This window comes from Brassica rapa, chromosome A04 (genome assembly GCF_000309985.2).
Source record: "Brassica rapa cultivar Chiifu-401-42 chromosome A04, CAAS_Brap_v3.01, whole genome shotgun sequence".
In the NCBI taxonomy this organism is placed as follows: Eukaryota; Viridiplantae; Streptophyta; class Magnoliopsida; order Brassicales; family Brassicaceae; genus Brassica; species Brassica rapa.
Genome location: NC_024798.2, coordinates 18,968,647 through 18,991,343, shown reverse-complemented (window position 1 = coordinate 18,991,343; position 22,697 = coordinate 18,968,647). Strand labels below are relative to the sequence as shown.

At 32.1% G+C, this 22,697-nt stretch overlaps 2 protein-coding genes across 4 annotated transcripts; both read left to right on the top strand.

The window, feature by feature from the left end:
- The first annotated feature begins 1,966 nt into the window (after positions 1 to 1,966).
- Positions 1,967 to 14,577, top strand: LOC103865627 (zinc finger protein 10). Its single transcript, XM_033290114.1, has one exon. It carries the CDS (start codon positions 2,023 to 2,025, stop codon positions 2,923 to 2,925), a length of 903 nt encoding a protein of 300 aa, XP_033146005.1. The 5' UTR covers positions 1,967 to 2,022; the 3' UTR covers positions 2,926 to 14,577.
- A 668-nt stretch (positions 14,578 to 15,245) lies between these two features.
- On the top strand, positions 15,246 to 21,538 carry LOC103865625 (protein CER1-like 2). 3 transcript variants are annotated; one of them, XM_009143440.3, is made up of 9 exons: positions 15,362 to 16,693; positions 16,851 to 17,295; positions 17,805 to 18,024; positions 18,239 to 18,617; positions 18,707 to 18,814; positions 18,923 to 19,123; positions 20,067 to 20,171; positions 20,277 to 20,450; positions 20,529 to 21,538. In XM_009143440.3, the coding sequence occupies exons 1-9, from the start codon at positions 16,634 to 16,636 to the stop codon at positions 20,718 to 20,720; spliced, it is 1,884 nt and encodes a 627-aa protein (XP_009141688.2). In that variant the 5' UTR covers positions 15,362 to 16,633; the 3' UTR covers positions 20,721 to 21,538. The 3 variants fall into 3 exon arrangements, with proteins under 3 accessions (XP_009141690.2, XP_009141688.2, XP_009141689.2); XM_009143441.3 differs by having other exon boundaries at positions 15,369 to 16,693; positions 20,067 to 20,165; XM_009143442.3 differs by lacking the exon at positions 20,067 to 20,171 and having other exon boundaries at positions 15,246 to 16,693.
- The last annotated feature ends 1,159 nt before the right edge of the window (positions 21,539 to 22,697 follow it).

The window sequence follows — 22,697 nt, the reverse complement described above, 5'->3', positions numbered from 1 at the left end:
TTCAGATGTTGGAAAATATCAAAATATATTTATAAAGATGATGGATGTGTTTGGATTGTTATAGTAAAGAATGTGCGATGTCAATAGAATGGTTATACATGATATGTGGGATAAATATATATATATATATATATATATAAATATAATAACAGAGCCTTACGAAGTTTTGGCCACCCTCCGATTTCGTATTGTTTAATTAATATTAGCGAGTTTATATTTGGTAACATAATATTAGCGAGTTGCTATTAGGCATTGAGAAATTAATTAATCCCTAGGTTTTGAAGAAGTTTCAGTATGATTGACTATTATTTTGATTCAGTGTTTATCTTTCATGTGGATGATGACTGTTATTATATCCTATAATTCTTAATTTGACTGAACCTAAAGATTTTTAGATTAACAATAAAACTATACTTATATACGCGGAAGGCATTTATATATATATATATAAGTATTAATACAAAATATTATCACTCTTGAAACGTGTGTGAATATCTTAATTGATACTAATGAAGATTACCTGTCTATATCACAAGTAGTGTCATGTCAACTATCTCATTTGGTAGTAACCCAATAAAGAAATCTCATTTGATAGTAAACTTTAACGAGTTACGAATTTAACACTTAGTTTCGTATTTAATATAAGAAATCATGGACCTTTTCTTACAAGACTATGACAAATAGTTTAACAAGAAAGATTGGTATCCATGTTAATATAGAATATACCGAATATCAACAAACATTTAGTTCTCATGATTTTGGTCGAAAACCTGTAGAAAGCCCTGAACAAACTGAACAAAATAATTGGAAACTACAAGCAATCTTATTCCCAGCGTGCTGCATTTTGAGTTTCAAATTAACAAGCAATCTCATATTATAACAGTCACGAAGGATCCAAAATCTAAGCTACTTGACAACCCTTTGTTCGTTTACCCGTGCTTAATTAACATCAAGGCATCGAGGCCTTCACTAGTTAAAGCCCAAAATCTGGTTTGGTCCTTTTGGGTTTTAGTCTCATTTCACTCCCTAAACCAAAAAACTAAAAAGTATGATTATCAAACTGTTATTAATCTAACACTTACTTGAAGTGACGATTTAACACATCATCATTTTTTTTGAAATTCTATGAATTTAACACTTGGGTGAAAATATAACACCTTTTACTAGACTTACCTTCAAAATTTTATTCATCCTGGTATATATTATGTTTTATAGAGATACTAATATGATAATATCTAACATTGATATATAAACCTAAGAAAATAATCACATCCATATATGAAGAGTTAAAGTAACTATTTGATAAAATAACTAAATACGTATAAGAAAACATTACACATTTTGAAACACTTAATGATAAGAGTGAAACCATATTAAAATACCATCTGTTAATTTGATATCTACATAGAAAATGACAGTTAATGAAAGAAAAAGAAGGTTAAATTTTCCTAAACTGTCAAGTATTTCTCTGTTAGTTACGTCCACTGTCCGGTCCCGCCTACTTCAAGATTGTTATGAAGCGAAAATCATATGTACCTCAGAGAAAAGCATAGACGTAGGTGTGTATATCATGTATATATTACACGGATTACTATATAACTACTGTTGATTCACAAGAATACATAATACAATAAAATTTATTTTCTATGAATGATACACAAAAATTAAAATAATGTAAAAATTAAAACACTAATATACGTTATTTGCGGATAGCCACTTGGAACAAGCAAACATAAAAGATTTTAGATCAGTCAGCTAAAATCCAAAGTACGCATCATCTGCCTCCCCAAAATCCCTACGATCCGACTAATCAAATATATTAAATTACAAGTCCTTGATCGTTTAATTTTTGTTAATATTAATTTGTGATAATTGGCCTCCATTATTGTCATTACACCCTTGCTTCATCTTTTTCTTAATCCACCACCTAATATTAATCATCTAGGGTTCCTCTAACCACCAAAAAAAGGAAGAAAACTTTCTTCTAGGGTTTACCGTAAACTTCTGAGCTGTCCCTCTAGAATGGAGAAACCTGGTGGCTTCTTCATCCCCAAGAAAAGCAACAAAGAATCATCATGGGAAGAGCTAGCCTTCGCGGAAGACGATGCCGCCGGATCTTTGTGGCCGCCAAGATCTTACGCGTGTAGCTTTTGCCGGAGAGAGTTTAGATCGGCTCAAGCCCTCGGTGGCCACATGAACGTTCACCGAAGAGACAGAGCACGGCTTAAGCAATCTGACGATCAATACTTATTTTCCAAGTCTTCTTCGTCTCCGGAGCATCCATCTCATAAAAACAGTGAAACCTCTTGCTATACTTTGGTTTTTAACTCCAAACCTAATCATTTTAAGTCTCAACACTCCCGTGCTATTGATCTTCCATCTTCTCCTTCTTCTTTATTATATCTGCCTCCTTCTAGGGTTTCTTCCGGTTTGCCTCAAAAACAAGATACGTCCTCTTCTTCTCCAAACGCTATAGAACCTTCTAACAATTCTGAAAATATTCTCTCTTCTTCCCCATGGTCGTGCCCGGATACTTTCGTGAAGAAAAAGCGTTGTGATCTTTACGAAACTCCGGTTATAGAAGGAAGCAAGAAGAGAAAGATCGAGAGAGATGTGCCAAAGAACGGGGATACAGCAAATGTTAATCTTGGAAACACCACTGATCTCTCACTGAGAATGAATGTCGAGATCCACGAGGGTTATCCGATTACTGCTCAAGTGAGCGATAAAGAGACGGGGAGGGGTGGTAGCCTTAAGAGAAGACGAATGCGTGAGAGTTCATCGCAGCCGTCGATTTTCGTTTCAAGTTTATCTTGTAAGAGTGCCATAATTACAAGAAACGAGGAGATCAAACATAAGGGTGGTCACTTTGAGGATTTAGATCTTGAGCTTAGGCTAGGGGCTGATCCACCAAAGGGAAATTGATTGATGGATATCATCCAAAAAAGTACGAGGCAGGGAAAAAAGTTATATACAAAATGCAAAATTTGTATGGGAATATGTGTATGTGTGTTACTTGGGTTTATCTTTCCTTAGGTTTGCATTGTCTAAAATGTATGGATATATACAGATTTTGGAGAGTTTCTTTCTATTATTTTGAGAAATTTTATGAAAATAACAGTTCAATGGAATAATAAAAAGTTATAGGGAGTATCAAGTAATATCAGAATGTAAAGCACTGGAAGCTTGCATATATATATCGTTATAGGGAGTATCAAGTAATACACTACTTTCTCGTACTTAAATATTTTCGTAGCATTTCTCATAGTTATATTGGCAGAATACATCACATTATAGTTACAATTCAAGATAATTCTCTCGCCAATGAATCATATACAAAGCTAATTATAACATACCAAAAGATCATTCATTTATCAAATAGTATGACGTTGAGATATCAATTCACAGAAGATTAGTTGACGGGGTCACTGACGGGCCAATTAATTTATGGTTCAGTATTTTTTTTGTTGGTAAAGCTTCAGTTATGATAAGTTATTTATATGAAATTAACATAGGAACTCGGCAGCAATTTATATATGCGTTCATATAAATACTTTACAATTGACGGTCTATGACCACGATTACGTGATTAGAATTGTAACCACGATCTAAGATAAAGTCACATGATGAAGGAATATTTCTGTCACGATTTCAGAGAGAGACAGAGAATGATGAATAATTGTCCCATAGATCTTAGTTTCCTAATCTATTAATTTATATAGGGTTTCCGATGGCTCTAATGTGAATATGATTTATATCTATAGTTTGCGTGTATTTTGGATTTTCTGAAAAAATAATTATTCGGCTTATATATTTCAATACTAGTTCATAGAGAAAATAAAGAAAATCACATATATGCGCAGTCAAAATGTTGGTGTTATCTGTTATCCACTTATCCTATTCTTGCATCAACTAACCGTGAGAGTTGCGATCAAAGTAACTCTGGATCAATTATATCGCTGACCTATTTTTAGTTGCAGCGGCAACAAACATCAAGGAGAAAGGACGCTGAAATTATGTCCGACACAAGCGTCTCGTTTTTTGTCTTTCCGGCAATTCAGTAGCCTACCGTAACTTTTGATTCTGCTATTTTGGTTTCCGTCGTAGTCTAATTTTTGGCCGCTGCCGCTAAACTCTGTGTTTATGAAAAGAACAGCCTTTATGTAACCACGGTAATCATGAATTATATGTTTAAACGTCCTAATTAGCTCGTTTCCACGTACAAGCGCACGCATCTCAGTCCGGAACATGTCATTCTGTCAAAATCATAAAAATAAGCATAAGAAAGAGCACCAAAATCCAAATATGTCCCAACACTTATTCCCTTTCGCCTGTTCTGTCTCAGCAGATTATTAATAAGAATCAAATTAAATTAATAAACTATTTGTATCTGCCCTAACTTTTTAGCCCGTGGGTCATCATCGTCTACTTAATTAGGCATATAGTATTTCATAAACTTTAAAATCTTTTTGTAATTTTTAAGCAAGCATATCTCTTCAACCCCCTCCCCAACAATCCATTGAAAATGGTAAATATAATTCTTTTTATAATTAAAAGATGATCCGGATTTTTAAGTTTAACATCCGACGATTTTCAGTTAGATACACACTTTAGAGTTTATGTTTCTATAATAAATGGTCGTTTCTCTATACTATACATTGCATAGGTGGAAGTGAAGTCTTCGATTAGGGGCAGAGCATTCACATGGGGAATGAATCTCTGTAACTCACATCGAATAGTTAAATTATTATTTAAAATATGACAAATTGGCAATTCTCAATATCTAATTATCTATATAATATGTGAAGAGAATTTTTGTTTGGATTCTAAGAATTAGTGTCACGGAATTTTGGATGATTCTTATAGAATAATATAGTCCAGAATACTCTACGAATGGTCTCAAAATACAATTGTCATTAATTATTTAATATACAACATTTCCACACAGTCGAACCAAAAGTCGTGACACATGAAGTAATAATCAAGTTAATTAGTCCACCATTTGAAGATATATTGTTGATTAAGAGTAATTTTTTCAAATTCAATTTTCGTGTTTGATTATTTTAAAATATGCAGTACATAAAATTAAATGGTACGAAATCAAGTTTTGATTCCAAAATTGTAAGCATTTTAAAATGAGTAACTAATATATAGAAAAAAATTCAATATCTAAATTACTAAAACCCTTCTCCAATGGATAAATTTTAATTTCTTAATTGGAATGAGGAAATCCTAACATCATGTTTTAGTTTTATTTTATTTAAAGGTAAACAACTATCTTACATAAAAATTTGTGTTACTTTGGAAATAAATTGTTTTATTAACTTTAGAATAATAACATTATTAAATTCTTTAAAATTCTTATTGCCTATAGAATCACAGGAAGCATTAATTATTATTATTTTTGGTTTGACAACTAGATATCGTTAAGATGTGCCTAAACAAGTTGACCTTCGCATCTTTGAGCTTCCACTAAAGAAAATGGTAGCCTATGCAACCTATTAATTATGCATCTAGGTTCTAACTGGTAACCACAAAAGGAATAGAAAGAATAGGAAAAAAGGAATGAAAGAGAATAAAATAAAAGGAAAATCTATTCCTCTCCTATTTTGTCAAGGAATAATTGTAGTCTTTTATTCCTTAAATCTTAAGGAATGTTAAGGAATCATAAGTAACAAATATTCCTTGTAAATGGTGAAAATTGTAAGGAATGCTAAGGAATTAGCTATTCCCACTCATTCCCTTTGTCACCATTTGGAGCCATGTCACCGCCAGTTCCCGTCTTCGACACTTCCCTCTGACATCAAAGAAGAAGAACTTACAAAGACCAATACAATTCGTATATAAAAACATCACCAATTAAATTATGCATATACATGAAATTAAACCTCGTTCGCCACCTAACCAACTAACCATGTATTAATTATTGGTTCATATCACGAGTTTCTCATATTACTATGAGATTTTTTTTTTCGAATGTGAGATTACTTACACAACACTTCAAAAATCATTTATCTCGATTAAATTCACTATATAATCAATTTTGTTTTGGCAACTCACTATATAATCAATTTTATTTATGTTTTTGAATACCAATTGACGCATGGATAAACACTAATGCGGTGGATGGTAGTAGTACGTAGTGATCTAAATCACATAGTATTTAAAACAAAGCAACAAGATTAAAGATCTATAAAAAACAGAAAATTCGAAATCGGATAAATTAACATTTAAAATGACATTACATAAAGACAGGGTTCATAAGCATTTGTATTTTCTTCTTGCCCCATTACAGGTATTTGTAATTGACATGATTTGGTAATATGAGATGATTTTTGAGTTTCACATGGTTTACTTTGATAAAATTAGATAATTTGAGATTCACATGGTTCAAGACAACCCCTGCATTATTAATATCTATTATTTCCTAGTTCTTTTTTTCAAAGTTCTTTTTGTACAACTTTTTTTTGTATGATCATGTATAGAATTGCAGCACGATCAGTAGTTGTCCGCTAGTCCAGTCGACATATATGATATATGTGTTCCAAATATTTAACAAGTAGACTTAGAATCATAACTAAAATATAATTTGTATTACAGAGAAAAACTAAAATATATTACACACAAGTACATATGTAAGCAAAAGTTCCACAGGGGATCCTGACAACAAGAAAAGGCCAAACAAATTTGGTTGGTCCGCTTTACCAATCTGGTGTATTACATTTTATTCTCAATTATAAATCACAGTTGTCCACGAGTGAGATAATGTAAAGATTATATATGACATACAAGTTTCTTGAGATATTAAAATGAGCTAGTTCTCTCAACTTGGTTCATCTTATCATGAATTAGAGTATTTTATAGCCTACCTTAACTCAGCTTATTTAGTATATAAATTTGTATCCATTAATTCGAACTCTAATCATCTAATCTCATTCTCATCGTAAGTTAAATGAGTTATCTCGCAAATTCATAATAAGAATATTATTAAAAATAAAATAAAATGTGAATTTCTTATAAAGAAAATCCTAAAGTTATATCTAAAAAATTAATAAATTCACCTTATTGCTAAAAATATTCATATACCCAATAATATATGTATTTATAATTTATATAAATTAACATTTATATTTTGCATATACATAATTAATAGATGTTTGTCTGCACATGCGAGTATAATCTTCTTAAAAATATTAATTAGTTTAAGTCAAACCAGTACGATAAGTTATTGTTTATGTCTTAAAAAAAATCAAACATCAAATTATTTATATTTGATAAAGTTTTTCATTAAAAACAAATAATTAAAACATTTAAAAAAATATCTTTATATAAATTTTTTTGCTTGATTAGTATTTCATTATAAATTGTTGTATATCTTAATTTAAAATTTTTATAACAGAAGACATTATTTCAAGATAACAACAAAATATATAAGAATTGTCTTATTTTAAAATATGATTTATTAATATAAAATTCGTTTTAATTATATAATATATGAATTATGTTCTTTTAAAAAATATATGATATTATTAATATAAATTCGTTTTTAATTATAGTATATATATATATATATTCATTAAGGGTAATAATAACATTAATCAGTTTAACTTTTAACGTAAGAGCTCGAATGCGAAAAATTAATTCACAAATAATAGTATAGATATAACATTCGCAAATAATAGTATAGATGTGGAAAATCCCTTAATCCAACGGTTCCACTAAGGATTCAGTAATGTTTTTATACCAAAATGTGTGGGGTTTAAATCCCAAAAAATCAACATTATTCAGATTATGAGGAAATGATGTTACAAAAAATCACCAGTATAGTGCATGGCATACCATTGTAATAACATAATTAACTAAACATTAAAAATAATATAATAATAATAATAATATAGACATAGCGTATGGTAACCGAATAACTCTTCTGAGACGTGAGACCTAACTACAAATTTATTCACACATTATACGTGGGATGTAAGAATACTGTAAAGAATACTGTAATATAAATTTATAAAACTCCTAATAACATATGAAGTCAGTCGCACCATCACCCTCAGCACAATTACAACCGTGGCTCGTAATTTTGGGTCTCTCAACTTAAAGTATGTAAAGGTCTACGTATATATCCATTTGTTATTATTATTATTATTATTATTTTTTTATCTCATATCAACTTTAAATTTACCAACACAAGATACACAAGGTTATGACCTCTACAGACTTGAAACCAAAATAGGACCGTCTCAATTATTTTTTAGACCCTGTTCAAAAATATTAACGATATATTTAAAGCATAATAAAATAGCTTTAGAAATTAATAGTTCTATTTATATATGTTTAACGTTTTTTTTTTATAAATTATAAACTCTAAATTAGTCAGTATTGTATTTAAACTTTGAAGTTTTAGACTATAATTTATGTATATATTGTTAAAAAAAATTTAAAATTTTTATTTTTATATTTGGACCCTGTTTAACCGCTCTACATTCACATGCTATTAAACGGCCCTGAACCAAATAGATTACAGCTATCTAGTATTGCCCTAAGTCACTTGATTGGACTTAACACTACTTGGCCAAAGCTAACAATGTATTTTTTTAGAGCACCCACAACAACAAATCCTTAACAACAAATCCTTAACAACAACTTTTGGAATATTTTTTTTCTTCTTTTTCGTCGGAATTAAAAAAAAAAAAGATTGGCCAATCGCGGACTCCCACACGGCAGTGGAACCCGCACACAGTAAATAGACTGTCAGAAAAGAGATTCGTAAATTGGGCCCCATATATTATTATAATAATTTATTGTTAAGGATTTGTTGTTGTGGGTGCTCTTACCACACCGAGAATGAATCCATCCGACAATCTCCAGTCGCATCTCTTCTCTTCCCGTTAGCACCGCCTCAGCAGGAGGAAACAGCCGAGGTAATGGAGTTGTCTGACCTGGTTCACGTGCCACCGCCGTGAAAGTATAACCCTAGATCTGAAAAGGGGAAAACTTGATCTTGTTATACCTTCGGTCCTAAACGCAGACTCTCCTCTTCTTGACTTCTCCATAGTCTCGTTGTCTCTCCAAACGAAATCAATGGACGACTCCGACAGATCTACATCGTTCTGAGGAACGGACCACCACTGCAGCAAAGAAGAAGACATATTGACTAGGGATTAGAGCAGGAAGAGGAAATCAAATGAAAAAGAGGGAATAGTAAGAGGAATATCTAATTGTTACGGCCGCCTTTGTTGTCGCTCTCTCTCTCTCTCTCTTTCGCGGGTTTTTTTAAATCTAATTCTTTTAAATGGGAAATTAGGCCTACTAACCATACAAAAAACATAAGATCACTAACTAACCAAAATCTCTCCCTCCTTCCTACTTTCTCTTCTTATCTCTTTCTCTTTTTTCTCAACAAATTTAATTTCTATTCTTTTTTTTATTTGGTAAATAAGCCTCTTTTATATATCCATTTGTTATTGATTCTGAACAACTGAATATTATTACTCACAGTGGCGGAGGCAGCTTGTGGGGAGGGGGGTCACTTGACCCCTATGAATTTCAGGTTTTTAGAAAAATTACTTGTATTTTGAAGAAACAAAATTGTTTAATGCCGTAAAATTGATTTATTGACCCCCGTAACTTTTTTTTTCCCGAGTAACTTGACCCTATGATTTATTTTCTTAATACTACCATTTTGATAATGTGGGTAAATGTCCACTACTTTAATAGTTTTTTTTTTTTGAGAAATGACATTCTAATTATAACTTTAATAATCATTTCCATATTTTCCTTACGTTTTAATTTGTTTGATTGTCTTTCCATTTTTTCCAGCTGTCTAACATTTATATTTCAGTAAAAAAAGTAAACGTTTTGCATTTTCCATAACATATTCTTATTTTATTCTTCATTATATTTTTGTCTTTAACCATTTTAGATATTATAGAGTTCCAATGAATAGAAAATACTATTTTGTAAGTTAATATTTGAATAAATATAAACTCAAATAATTTTAATTTATTTAATAAATTTATTTTTTTATTAATTAATTAAATAAATTTTATATCATTTATATTCTGTTATAAAAAAAAATTGACCCCGGTCAAATTAATGTCTTGCTCCGCCACTGGTAAATTACTCACCATGCGTGGTCCAATGGAATAAGATGGGTGTGCAACAGCTTAGGGTGCATCATTTTTGTGTAGTTAAACATTGGTCCATCACTCGGTACGTAATCATATTACAAGAGTATTTGGGTTAGAAAAAAAGGCCATGATCTCTAGAAAGTTACCAGGAATAATATATTTCATCAACTATAATAAATGAGTATAGTTGAATATGGACTTTCTCGACTTTTTATCGCAACAGATAAATATAGATTCTGAGTTATTTCCACTAAACTCTACTCGTAAAGCATAATATATTTCTAAAGATCCAAAGTAAAATTTACCCCGCACTATAATTTCAAACACATGTAAAACCTAATACACAAAGTTATACGCCCCTTATATCTCATTAAGAGGTGCAGAGTCAAGTCTACGTAACAGCATTATTATTTAGTTTATAAAAAAAAAAAGTTAAACGCCCACAAATCCAAAACTATGGCCATCTTCGATCTGTTTAAGCTCCGCCACAAGCCACCTTCTATTTTCCCAACAACAACTCTTAAGCCATATGCATCTTTTTTTTTTTTAACTGAGCCATATGCATCTTCATCTCCGTTGTTATGATGTTCTTTTACATCATCTTATCCGGTTGTTCCGATTGCAACCGCTTTGCCGAACACCGCAGTTTTGGCCGTGACAATGTGATCTCTACTACCAATTCCTCCTCTTCATCATCAGCCAGCGTTCCAAATAATCAGTCGTCGGAAGCCATCTCCCACATATTTTTCGGGATTGGTGGCTCTAGCTACTCAGAGCGTGCCAAGAGTTTTTGATGCCCTAAGCCAAACATAATACTATGTTAACGATTGTTCTTTAAAGACAAGGAACTTGGGGGCCTTGGGTTCAAAGATATTGAAAAGTTCAATCAAGCTTTGTTAGCGAAACAGGCGTGGAGAATATGGTCTAAACCGAATTCCTTGGTAGCTCGGATCTTACAACGTCTTTACTTCCCGTGATCTTCATTCCCTGATTGCAGCCTTGGGTCCCGGCCTTCCTATGCTTGGCGCAACATCATGCATGGAAGAGATTTACTCTCTCAAGGTTTGGTTAAGAAGATAGGTAATGAAGAATCTGTCAAAGTTTGGACTGATAACTGGATTATTGATGGGTTTACGCGCCCTCCGCATTATCATCAGGGTGCAGTTGTAGATTTGACTCTTGACGGTTAGCGACCTCAACGACACTCAAACTGGTGGTTGGAACGTTCCTATTGTTCGTGCACTGGTCTATTAGGAGAATGTTGGTAGGGTTCTTAATGTGAAGTGTAACATGGCTTCGACAGATCGTCTGGAATGGGGCTTCTCAAAGAATGGGGTTTACAATTCCAAGAGTGGGAATAACTTTGTTGCTATGGAGAACACACCTTAGCAACCATCTCCCTCGCCAGCCATGGCTCCATTGGAAAGAAAGCTATGGAGGGATCTCTGGAAAACTAAAACAACCCCCAAGATTAGACATTTCATGTGGAGAGCCTTATCAGGTGCTCTAGCAGTGAAGAAGGGGCTACGTTCTCGTGGAATCCAGCTCGACACTACTTGCTCACGTTGCGGAAGTGCCACATAAACAATCTGCTATGTGGATGACAAAAAAAAAAAAAAAACAATCTGCTATGTGTTATTCAATTGTGAAGTTGCTAAAGAATCTTGGGAGTTATCACAAATCCCATTACCTCCTGGTGGTTTTTCAAGAAGTTCTGTCTGACTCAACTTCTTTCACTTCCTATCAATCAGTAAGAACTCCTCATCTGACAATTCGGCACGACTCTCATTTCCATGGCTCTTATGGCACATATGGAAAGCTCGCAATGCCTTCTGTTATGAAAGATTTCAATCTAATGGTTCTTCTGTCTTCGTTAGAGCAACCGAGGAGGCTAGTACGTGGATTAATCTGCAACTCCAACCGTCAGACTCCCTCATCATTCCTCCCCACATCATTGGCAGAAACCCCCCGCAGGCTATTTGAAGTGCAATATAGCCTCCTCTTGGATTGATCCAAACCAAAATCATGGATCTTATTGGATTGTTAGAGACTCTTATGGTATACATGAGTTCCATAGTAGAAGAGCGTTTGTTCCTATTTACTCAGAGGTGGAGGCAGGTTTATCTACATTCAAGTGGTCTTTGGAAGCACTTCATGATCTCAAGGTTAAGAGAGTGATTATTGAAACTTCTTCTCGGGTGATATGGGATGCTATCTCATCTCCTAGGCGGTATCCTAACCTATCTCTTGAGATTTCAAAACTTTTTCGATTGATGCATAGCTTTGACCAATGCCAAGTGGTACTGGTACCTTTTAATGTCAATGGTATTGCGGAAGACATTGCTGTAAGTGTTACCAGAGATCGTCTTTATCAATCTTATATAGCTAGAGGTGGCCCTAGTTGGCTATCTACTACGATAAGATCCCAAGCTGGACAATAAAAGCTAAGTTACTGGACTCTAGTGTTTCAAAAAAAAAAAAAAAGTTACTGGACTCTCTCCCTGAAGACTTTCTGTTCATCGGAGCGTCAAGGGTTTTATTCTTTGCCTTCTCGTGAGGGTTTTGCTATTTTTAATACATCTACTGATGGTGTTGTTTTATTTTGAGTTTAAACTCTACTTTGGTTGTGGCCCTAGCCGTTTGGCTTAAACTTTGAATGAATTATTCACCGACAAAAAAAAAACTTATAATTCTGATTTGTATGTTGAAATGAATCTTCATCTTACATTAGTAGGCAAAAAATGCTATCAAAAGAAGGCTTGCTAAATTGTATTCACAAAATTAATTATTTTCCTGTCATATGAGTAAAAATATACATCTAGTATTATTCAAAACTGTACATAGGGTCTTAAGACTTACCTAATTATACAATATATGACCTATGGAACTTGGTTGGGAATGGGTCTTTTGTCGAAATAGAGTGGAGTGACCTTCTTTTTTATTTGAATTTAGATATATATATCTATTTCTTTTTTTTACATATAGTATTTTTACCGGTCGAATCAGCATATTTTTCGAAGCCCCGTAACGACCTACAACATGGTTTCCTCTATAGTGTTGCTGTTATATCATCATCAGGCAATAACTTTATACAATACAGATTGTTGAGAAACGACTTTAATAAGTTAAGTTACATGCAGAAGGTGAGAGATGTAATAAGAAAAGAAGAATATATGATGGCAACTACCAATTTCCAAACGGAATGTCTATGATTAACTGATCATCCCAACTCTGCCCAAAACATCCATTATTGTGAGGTATATTTCAAATTCTAAACAGTTGTTTATATACTACTAGCTAGGGGCGTTTCTGTGCTACGCGCAGGATTGTTGATAATTATTTTTCATGAAAAATGTTTGTATTTTATTTTTATGTGTGCTATTTTACCATTATAAAGCCATTTTTATTAAAGGTGATAATATACTATCAGTAACTGTTACAATTAGAAAGTCACTAAATTAGTTTTAAAAAGTCAAAAAATTTATATTTAAATAATATTATTTTTTAAAATATGTCAAATGTTAAATCATATGCAAACCGAAGAATGAATGGTTAATAATATAATATGATATATCAATATGGTTTTTTTGTATTTTTTTGTCCAAAACCTAGCAATTATTGGTTACAATATCACAATAGCTATGTTTTCTATTTTATGTCAATAAGCTTACTAAGTAAATTCACTCTAGTATTATTTAAAACTAAATTTATTATTTGGACAACGAAAATCTGGGGCAAACATATGTTTTTGTTTTTTATTTTTATTTTTTATTTTAGAATTGTTTTACTTTTTATATGCCCTATTTTGCTACGATCACTTATAATATAATATTATATGTTTTTTTTTTAAATTTAGTCGAATGTTAAATATAATGCAGACAAAAGAATGTTTAGTTAATAAAATAATATGGTGTATTTTTTATTAGTTTTCGTTAAAATCTAGTCAATTATTGGTTATAATATCACAGTAGATAAGTTTGTGAATATCTTATATATTTGTACAGCGTATTAACTAATATCTCAGAATTGGTGTACACAAAACACCGGACTCCTATAAAACGAAGATATAAAACGAAGGCCCCAATTTCTATGGAAAATTAGCTCCTTCAATTTTTAACAAGAAACCATTTCCAGACATGGGTACTAGACTCTTTACATATAACTAGAGACTTCAACTGGGTCTGACGACCATAGGTTAACCCCGTCCAAATTAAAATGGTCTTGATATAGTCAGATCCAAACGATTTGGACAATCGTAGTCCAAATAGGCTAAAACCAAATTTAACCAAAAATTTATGGACCAAAACCTTTTAGACATGTGCGTCCAATAAACCTAAAAATTTAGGATTTTATAAATTAAGAAAAAAATAGAAAAACAAAATCACAAAAAAAAAAACAAGTTTTCCGGCCAAAGTTGCAAAATCATATTTTCCGGCTAAAATCGTGAAATCATATTTTCTCGCAAAAACCGCGAAATCACGTTTGCATGGAAAAACCATAAAATTATGTTTTTGTGTCAAAACCGTAAGATGATGTTTTCCCCAAAACCACAAAATTACGTTTTTTCCGCTAAAACCGTAAAATCATATTTTCCCGCCAAAACCGCAAAATCATGTTTTTCCACCAAAATCATAAAATTATGTTGTCCCACCAAAACAACAAAATCATGTTTTTCCGACAAAACCGTAAAATCACGTTTTTGAGTTAAAACCATAAAATCACGTTTTCCGCCAAAACCACAAAATCACATTTTCTGGACAAAGCCGAAATTATGTTTTCCCTCCAATATCATAAAATCATGTTTTTCACCATAACCGCAACATCAAGTTTTCCCGTCAAAACTGTAAAATTAAATTTTCTCACATAATATATATATATATATATATATATATATAATAATAATATATGTAAAGAATGGTTTTTATTTAGACTCCGCAGACAGTCTAATTGACATAATCCAAAATGAGTTTGGTAGAATTTAGATTTAGTACAATTTGAGTTTTAACCAATAATATTCAAAAATCGATTATCCATTTAGACAAGCTCGTTTAGACATAAACAACCCAATTGCCATCCGTACATATAACATCGGCAGTTCATGCTGTTTGAAATTCTTATTTTAACGAAAGACAACGAAACAAACAACGGCGAGGAAATTCTCAAATAAAATACAATGTCAATTTTGTGTAGTCAAATCAATAGCTTAGTATTGGGGAAGAGTGCAGATCCAAGGACATTTAATGAAGCCTCGTAACCTCTCACCAATCAACAAGCTCCCTTACCTGTTAAGCGTATTTAGGTTTAGAAAAAAAGTAAGACTTTCAGAAAAAGGAACTGTCGCATGTGCCTCGCATGTGAATGTGATAACGTCTATGAATTATGACCTCTAGGCGAGGTTAGTCCATAATTCACTACATAGCCATTTACTGTTCTACGTACTACTACTACTACTTTATCATTAGTACCCCTGCAATCAAGTTAACCAACATGTGCAAATGCTTACTATACATTACTGGAAGATAGTTGAAAGAATTCTGAAGTATCTGAAAAGAGCCCCAGAGAAAGGTATATGCATTGGTTGAAATGCAAAACAGAGATTGTAGGTTATTGTGATACTGACAGGTGGTGATATTGTTGATAGAAAGTCTACAATCGTTATTATATCCTTTTGGAGGAAATCTGATGACTTAGAAAGTAGTCTCAAGATCTAGCGTTGAGACTGAATATAGAACAATGACCAATACTACTGGTGAGTTGGTATGGATGAAGAGTTTACTCAAATAACTCGGAATTGTCTCTTATAAGCCAATTATGTTACATTGTGATAATCTAGTAGCTATACATATTACCTCGAACTCTCGAACTCAGTTTTCCATAAAAAAAAAAACAAGCATGTAGAAATGGATTAACATTACATTAAAGTTCAACAAAGAATCGTTATTTTTCAGCAAAAAAACAAAAACAAAGAATCGTTATTCCCTCTTATGTAAAAACTGTTAATTAGTAGATGCCTTCACAAAGGATATCACAAAAGTGTATTAAAATTTCTATGTGTTGATGAGTTTATTGGATCTTCATCAACCAACCATATTGAAATAAAATGTTTAACCAAGCATTAGTGGTCGAGAGGAGTAGAGCTGTCGATCCACGGAACGCAAAGCAGTGGTGAAGATCATGACTGAAGGAATCAAAACGATCGATGTGAAGAATATGAAGTGGTTGATGGGAAGCTGTTGGTGACAAAAAGAAAAGACAATAATTTACATCAATTCTCATTTAACACATTTTTAACCACTTTGTTAACTACCTTATAACCAGTAACAAGTGGAGTTATTAATATATTTATACACATAAAAATAAAATAAAATAAAATAATCCAGCCACTTAATCTCTATAATTTTTTTTGTTCAAAAATCTCTATAAATAATATCTCTTGTTCTTTATACTCAACTCAATTTTCCTACCGTCATCATCATTGATCATTATACGGAGAAAGAATGGCATCGAGACCAGGTCTTCTCACAGACTGGCCATGGACACCTCTTGGAAGCTTTAAGGTATATTTCATTGCTCCAAATTTCTGTATAACATCTTTTTTTGCTAAAAAAAATATTTATAACATCTTTATATGAATATATATATATATATATATATATATGGATTTATAGGTCGTTTTAAGGTTTATTTTGTATAACATATGGATAAATATCGCAGTACTTGGTATTGGCACCGCTGGTTATCGACAGCATCTACTCATACGCGACAATGCGAGATCACGAGAAACTTCTGGTAGTGGCGCTAATGGTGTGGAGGATTGTTCATAGCCAGGTATGGATAAGCTTTTCGCGTTACCGAACTGCGAAAGGAACGAAACGGATCGTGGACAAGTCCATAGAGTTTGACCAAGTCGACCGAGAACGAACCTGGGACGATCAGATCATCTTCAACACTCTCATTGCTTACTTAGCGAAAGTGTACATGATAAGAACTGATTCCCTTCCCTTTTGGCGACTCGATGGTCTGGTTCTAGTCGCTCTCCTCCATGCGGGTCCGGTTGAGTTCATCTACTACTGGTTTCACCGAGCCCTTCACCACCACTTCCTGTACTCTCGCTACCATTCACATCACCACTCCTCCATCGTCACCGAGCCGATCACGTGTACGTACACATAACTTATACATACTTCCTCAATCCTCACAAAATGTTTAAAAGACTGTCGAAAGCATTACCCGTTTAAATGTAAGAGTTTTACAGTTTTTTTTAAACACATGTTTAAATTTCTATTATACTCATAAGGAAACTAGTCAACTTTTGGATTATACATGTTATAATATTTTATATTTAATTGTATTGGAGGCTAAAATGTTTTTTAAAAATTATTTTCAACCGATAATTCAAAACAACACATCTGAAAGGTATATGCAGTATGCACTATAGCCAAAAGCTGGATGCTTATTACAAAATAAAGTGATAGCAAAATCGTTTATAATTTTTGTTGATTTTCAACAAAATGCATGAATTTCATCTTTTTTAAATAAAAAAAACTGTTTAATGTGGTAGTTTGGAAAAAATGATGCTTCTTAAGAAAATAACATCTCTCATCTTAAAAAAAAATTTGATACACTGACATGTGTATATGATATCATAATGTATGATTTTGATTGCAGCGGTGGTACATCCGTTTGCGGAGCACATTGCCTATTCCCTAATCTTGGTGATACCTCTTGTGACGACTTTTCTATGCGGCACGGTCTCTATCGTCTCCATTGCACTCTACATAACTTATATAGATTTCATGAACAATTTGGGCCACTGCAACTTCGAGCTCATTCCAAGATTTTTCTTTTCTCTTTTCCCACCTCTTAAGTTCCTCTGTTACACTCCTTCGTAAGTCCTTCAAAATCCACTAGAATAGTATTTCACCATTACCTCAGACACATTTACATTTGTGTGTTACAGTATTATTTCACTTTTACAATTTACAAATAAATTATGATTAAAAATTTGGAAATTTTGGTCACTAAACACAAAACATATGTCATCCACTATTAGGAATACAGATTGAAATAATTTTGAAATTAAGCATATATGATGATTGCAGATTTCACTCGCTCCACCACACACAATTCCGGACGAACTATTCTCTATTCATGCCAATGTACGACTACATTTATGGGACCAACGACAAGTGCAGTGACTCATTGTATGAAACATCGTTGGAGCAAGAAGAAGAGAAGCCGGACGCAATTTATCTCACACATCTAACATCACTCGACTCTATTTACCATCTCCGACTTGGCTCTGCTTCCCTCTCCTCGCACCCCTTATCTTCTCGGTGTTACCTATTACTCATGAGACCGTGCACTCTGATGCTCTCATTCATACTAACTTTCCTCTCATTTAGAAGCTTTGCCTTCGAGAGAAATCGCTTCCGTGATCTCACTCTTCACTCCCATCTCGTTCCCAAGTTCTCTTCTCATGTTTGAATCTACGCTCCCTTCTCTAGCTAGTCTCTACATTATATTAAATCATTTACGTTTTGTAATTAATTTTGTTTGTTAATCAACAGTACAAGTCGCTGAAGCAGAAAAAATCTATCAATAAAACGATAGAGACGGCTATCCTTGAAGCGGAGAAGAAGGGTGTGAGAGTAATGAGTTTGGGGCTATTGAACCAGGCATGTAATTAATACATTAATTGGTTATTTTTAGCTTTAGCATTTATAACGATGGATAGTCTCTAACTCTCTATACATAAACCGTAAATAATACTATAATATGGTTAGGAAGAAGAGTTAAATGGGTACGGAGAAATGTACGCAAGGAAGCATCCAAAGCTAAAGATAAGGATAGTAGACGGAAGCAGCCTTGCAGCTCAGGTGGTGGTTCATAGTATTCCTGTTGGCACAAGAGAAGTTCTATTTCGAGGCCAAATCACAAAAGTTGCTCGTGCTATTGTCACTTCTCTTTGCCTAAATGGCATCAAGGTACCTATTTACACATTTAAATTACACTACAAACTCTATAAACTAATGGTCCATAAATTAATAATTACGGTAAACTAATAAATTTTTCCAGTTCCAAATTAGGCCGATGTAAAATATAACATAATTCGATAAAATAATAAGATAATAATATTTAGAAAATTCCTAACTAAATATATGGTCCCGTTAAAATCATAAATTAATAATTATGATATATATTAATTTCATATATACATAAATAAAAAATATCTATTGTTTTTTAATCTTCAAAATGAATTATATCTCTAATTTCTATTTTTCATTTTAATATTTTGGTGTTACTTATAAAACTCATTTGTATACTTCCATATGTATTTAACATACGGAAAATGTATCAAATAATCTCATAAAAAGATGAAATTTAAATCTATAAAGTTTTAACTAATATATACTATTATGAAATAAAATATTCTATCCTTCTTTTTAATAAAAAATATTTCAAAAAATATAAATCTTAAAATGGAAATTTTCTTTAAATTAATAATTCTATAAATTAATAAATTATCATAGTCCCAACATTATTAGTTTGTAGAGTTTTTTGTGTATATGTTTTTCACTAGCTTTCAATAGTTATAAATATTCATGTAAATGTTACTTTGCGTGTAAGAATATGATCGAACGTATTACAATATTGCAACTTGAACATGCAAAACATGTATTTATATAGTCAAAATAAGTATTTTAATAAAAGTTATGCCATTACGGTATTATCTATCTAATCAAGTCCCTCGATAGCTTATTTTTTTACGTGTATGCAATGTCACATGGCCTACTTTAAGTCAAACTAATTTAGCATTTTGCTTTCGGATTACAAAAAAAAAATATTCATAATGTATTCTACCTTTTGACAATAATAGTTAGTTCATATTTTAGATTTTTGTCACCTTAATATTATTTCTATATATAGGTGATGGTGCTACGTGAGGAAGAGCATTGCATGCTAGCCAGATTCCTTAGCGGGCATTGTAAAGAGAATCTGGTCCTAACAACCAATTACTCCCCAATGGTTTTTGTAAAATTCAAATGGCATTAAAACATAATAACAACCATTTTATTTTTTTAAATCTAACAAGTAATATTTCATTAAAAAACTATGTAACATATATATGATGTATAGATATGGTTGGTGGGAGATGGGATAAGCAAAGAAGAGCAGAAGATGGCAGCAAAAGGAACTCGCTTTCTTCCTTTCTCTCAGTTTCCTCCTACCCAACTTCGTAAAGACTGCTTTTACCATACCACTCCGGCTATGATCATCCCGGACTCTGCCCAAAACATAGATTCTTGTGAGGTATATACATTCTTTTAACTTCAGTAAAACTATATTATAACTAATTATGATATATAACACATATTTGTATAAATATAGAATTGGCTGGGGAGGAGAATGATGAGTGCTTGGAGAGTTGGTGGAATAGTGCATGCCCTTGAAGGATGGGAGGAACACGAGTGTGGTCTTGACGTTCCAATGGTTAGTCCTCACGGAGTTTGGGAAGCTGCTCTTCGACATGGTTTCCAACCTCTGGTTTTGCCATCTTTAGAGACGAACAACAGTTTGTAAGAAGTAAACCGTAGGCTTTGGCGACCGAATGCATTTGTCATTTTACTTGACTATTACGTCAAGCTTTTAGAACTCGACCTCTTTTATTTAAAATGAAAAACTAAAATAAAAGCTTTAGAACTGAACTGTCTTTCGATTACAACAATATCGGTTTTTCATGATCATCTTTGGGAAAACAGACGCAATTAGATTTGACTCCCAATTAACTTGTGTTTAATTTAACCAAGCTAAACCGGAATTACCCGTGACAACAACTCAAGAACCGATGCTAACTCTCTGATCCCTCAACAAGATCTTGGCAGTAACCCATACGAGCTCTGACCATTATGCACCCACTAGTAATACTATTCTTTTTAATTTGATGGTGGTTTACAGGCACCACGTAGACAATGTTGTGAAATTTTCAACGGTAAAGATGACTCGGAATACGTAATCAATATCAAGATACGGCATTTTAATCCTTTCGAAAGTGTAACTCCTATACCATCCGAACGAAAATGACCACTATGTTTTGTAGTTTCATATCAAGAGGAAATGCGCAACAATTTTCCCAAAGTTTTTTTGTAAATATCAACTAACCGAAATTTGGAACTTGGATAAAGTCAAACGTATACAGATTGTTAGTTTTTGGAAAAATGTGTTACACGACTAGATAAATCTCTTTAAGATGGAAATGCTCGAAAAAGAAAAGGATTTGTATACTTCAAAAGTATACAGATTGTTAGTTTGTATACTTCTATTCTTTCTTTTTTTATGTTTAAAAGAAAAGGATTTGACAAAAATATGATCAGAAATTTGATTCTAAATGCAAAATATACCACAAATTCAACCAAATGAAAAAGTAATCCAAAAGATTATTGAAATTAGAACTATCTCTTTATAACCAAACAAAAAATCTTTAATCACTTTTATGATTATTACCTTGTAAAGTCTTCTTGGGTTATTGAAGTCTTCTATGTATTTAATTTAAAAAATAATTCTAAAATTTATAAAAGTATTCTTATGGAAAATAAATTTAAATCTTGTAACTATAAACAATTTTAAATGATGTAAATTTATATTTATTAATATTCAATTGTTTTCAACGTAGATGAGTGAATATAGATTGTAAGTTATGAATGTATTTCGTTTAAGGTTTGATAACATATGTTGTAGTATCCCCTATATATTATTTGCCAAGTGATTTTGACAAATGTCATCACCACATTAATTTTGAAAGCAAAATGATGACATGACATACTAATATAGATGATAGGCTTGGACTAATTATGACATGGACATTTATATTTGATGTTGTTTTATAATTTTGGTAAATTTTTAGAATAAGATAATAACTTATAAATCATCATTATTATAACAATAAACAATAGCCCTGTTCGGGAAGGTGTTGCAGACGCAGCGATAAGTTACTAAAAATTTAACGCTCAGGACGGCAAATAAAAAAGCGGAAATTTGAAAAGATGACGCTGCGATTAAATCCTCGTGTATTTTCGATGATGTTGCTACCGCTGAAAAATACAGCGATCACCGGAATAGCTTCCGTAATCAGACGCGGGTGTCCTGCGTCTCTCCAGATATTTAACTATTTAAGCCTCAAATTACTTAAAATTAAAGCTTATTTTGTACTCTTGATCGCTGTGTCAGCGATCTGTTTCCGAACAGGGCTAATAAAGTTAAAAATATAGTAATATATAATAATTTTCGAAAATATTATTTATTTTTATTTAAATGATTTAATATTTTTCATTACTAAAACAAATCTTAAACATTTATGCATTTTCAAAAAAAAATATTTTTCTAATCATATTATGATTATTTCTTTTTAATATTTACAAATTTTAGAAATATTATTTAATTTTATGTTTTGTTATTTATGCATAACAAAACTTTTTCTTAATTTTATAGAATTTTATCTAATATATATTAACCAAAATAAATAAATAAAAATATTTCCAAGATATATATATATATATATTA

Excerpts from the sequence above, each read along its gene's own strand:
- LOC103865627 (XM_033290114.1), top strand. The coding sequence starts at position 2,023 with ATGGAGAAACCTGGTGGCTTCTTCATCCCCAAGAAAAGCAACAAAGAA.
- LOC103865625 (XM_009143440.3), top strand. The coding sequence starts at position 16,634 with ATGGCATCGAGACCAGGTCTTCTCACAGACTGGCCATGGACACCTCTT. Across the intron at positions 20,172-20,276 it reads ATTACTCCCCAATGGTTTTT|ATATGGTTGGTGGGAGATGG; the intron begins GTAAAATTCAAA and ends TATGATGTATAG. Across the intron at positions 20,451-20,528 it reads AAAACATAGATTCTTGTGAG|AATTGGCTGGGGAGGAGAAT; the intron begins GTATATACATTC and ends GTATAAATATAG.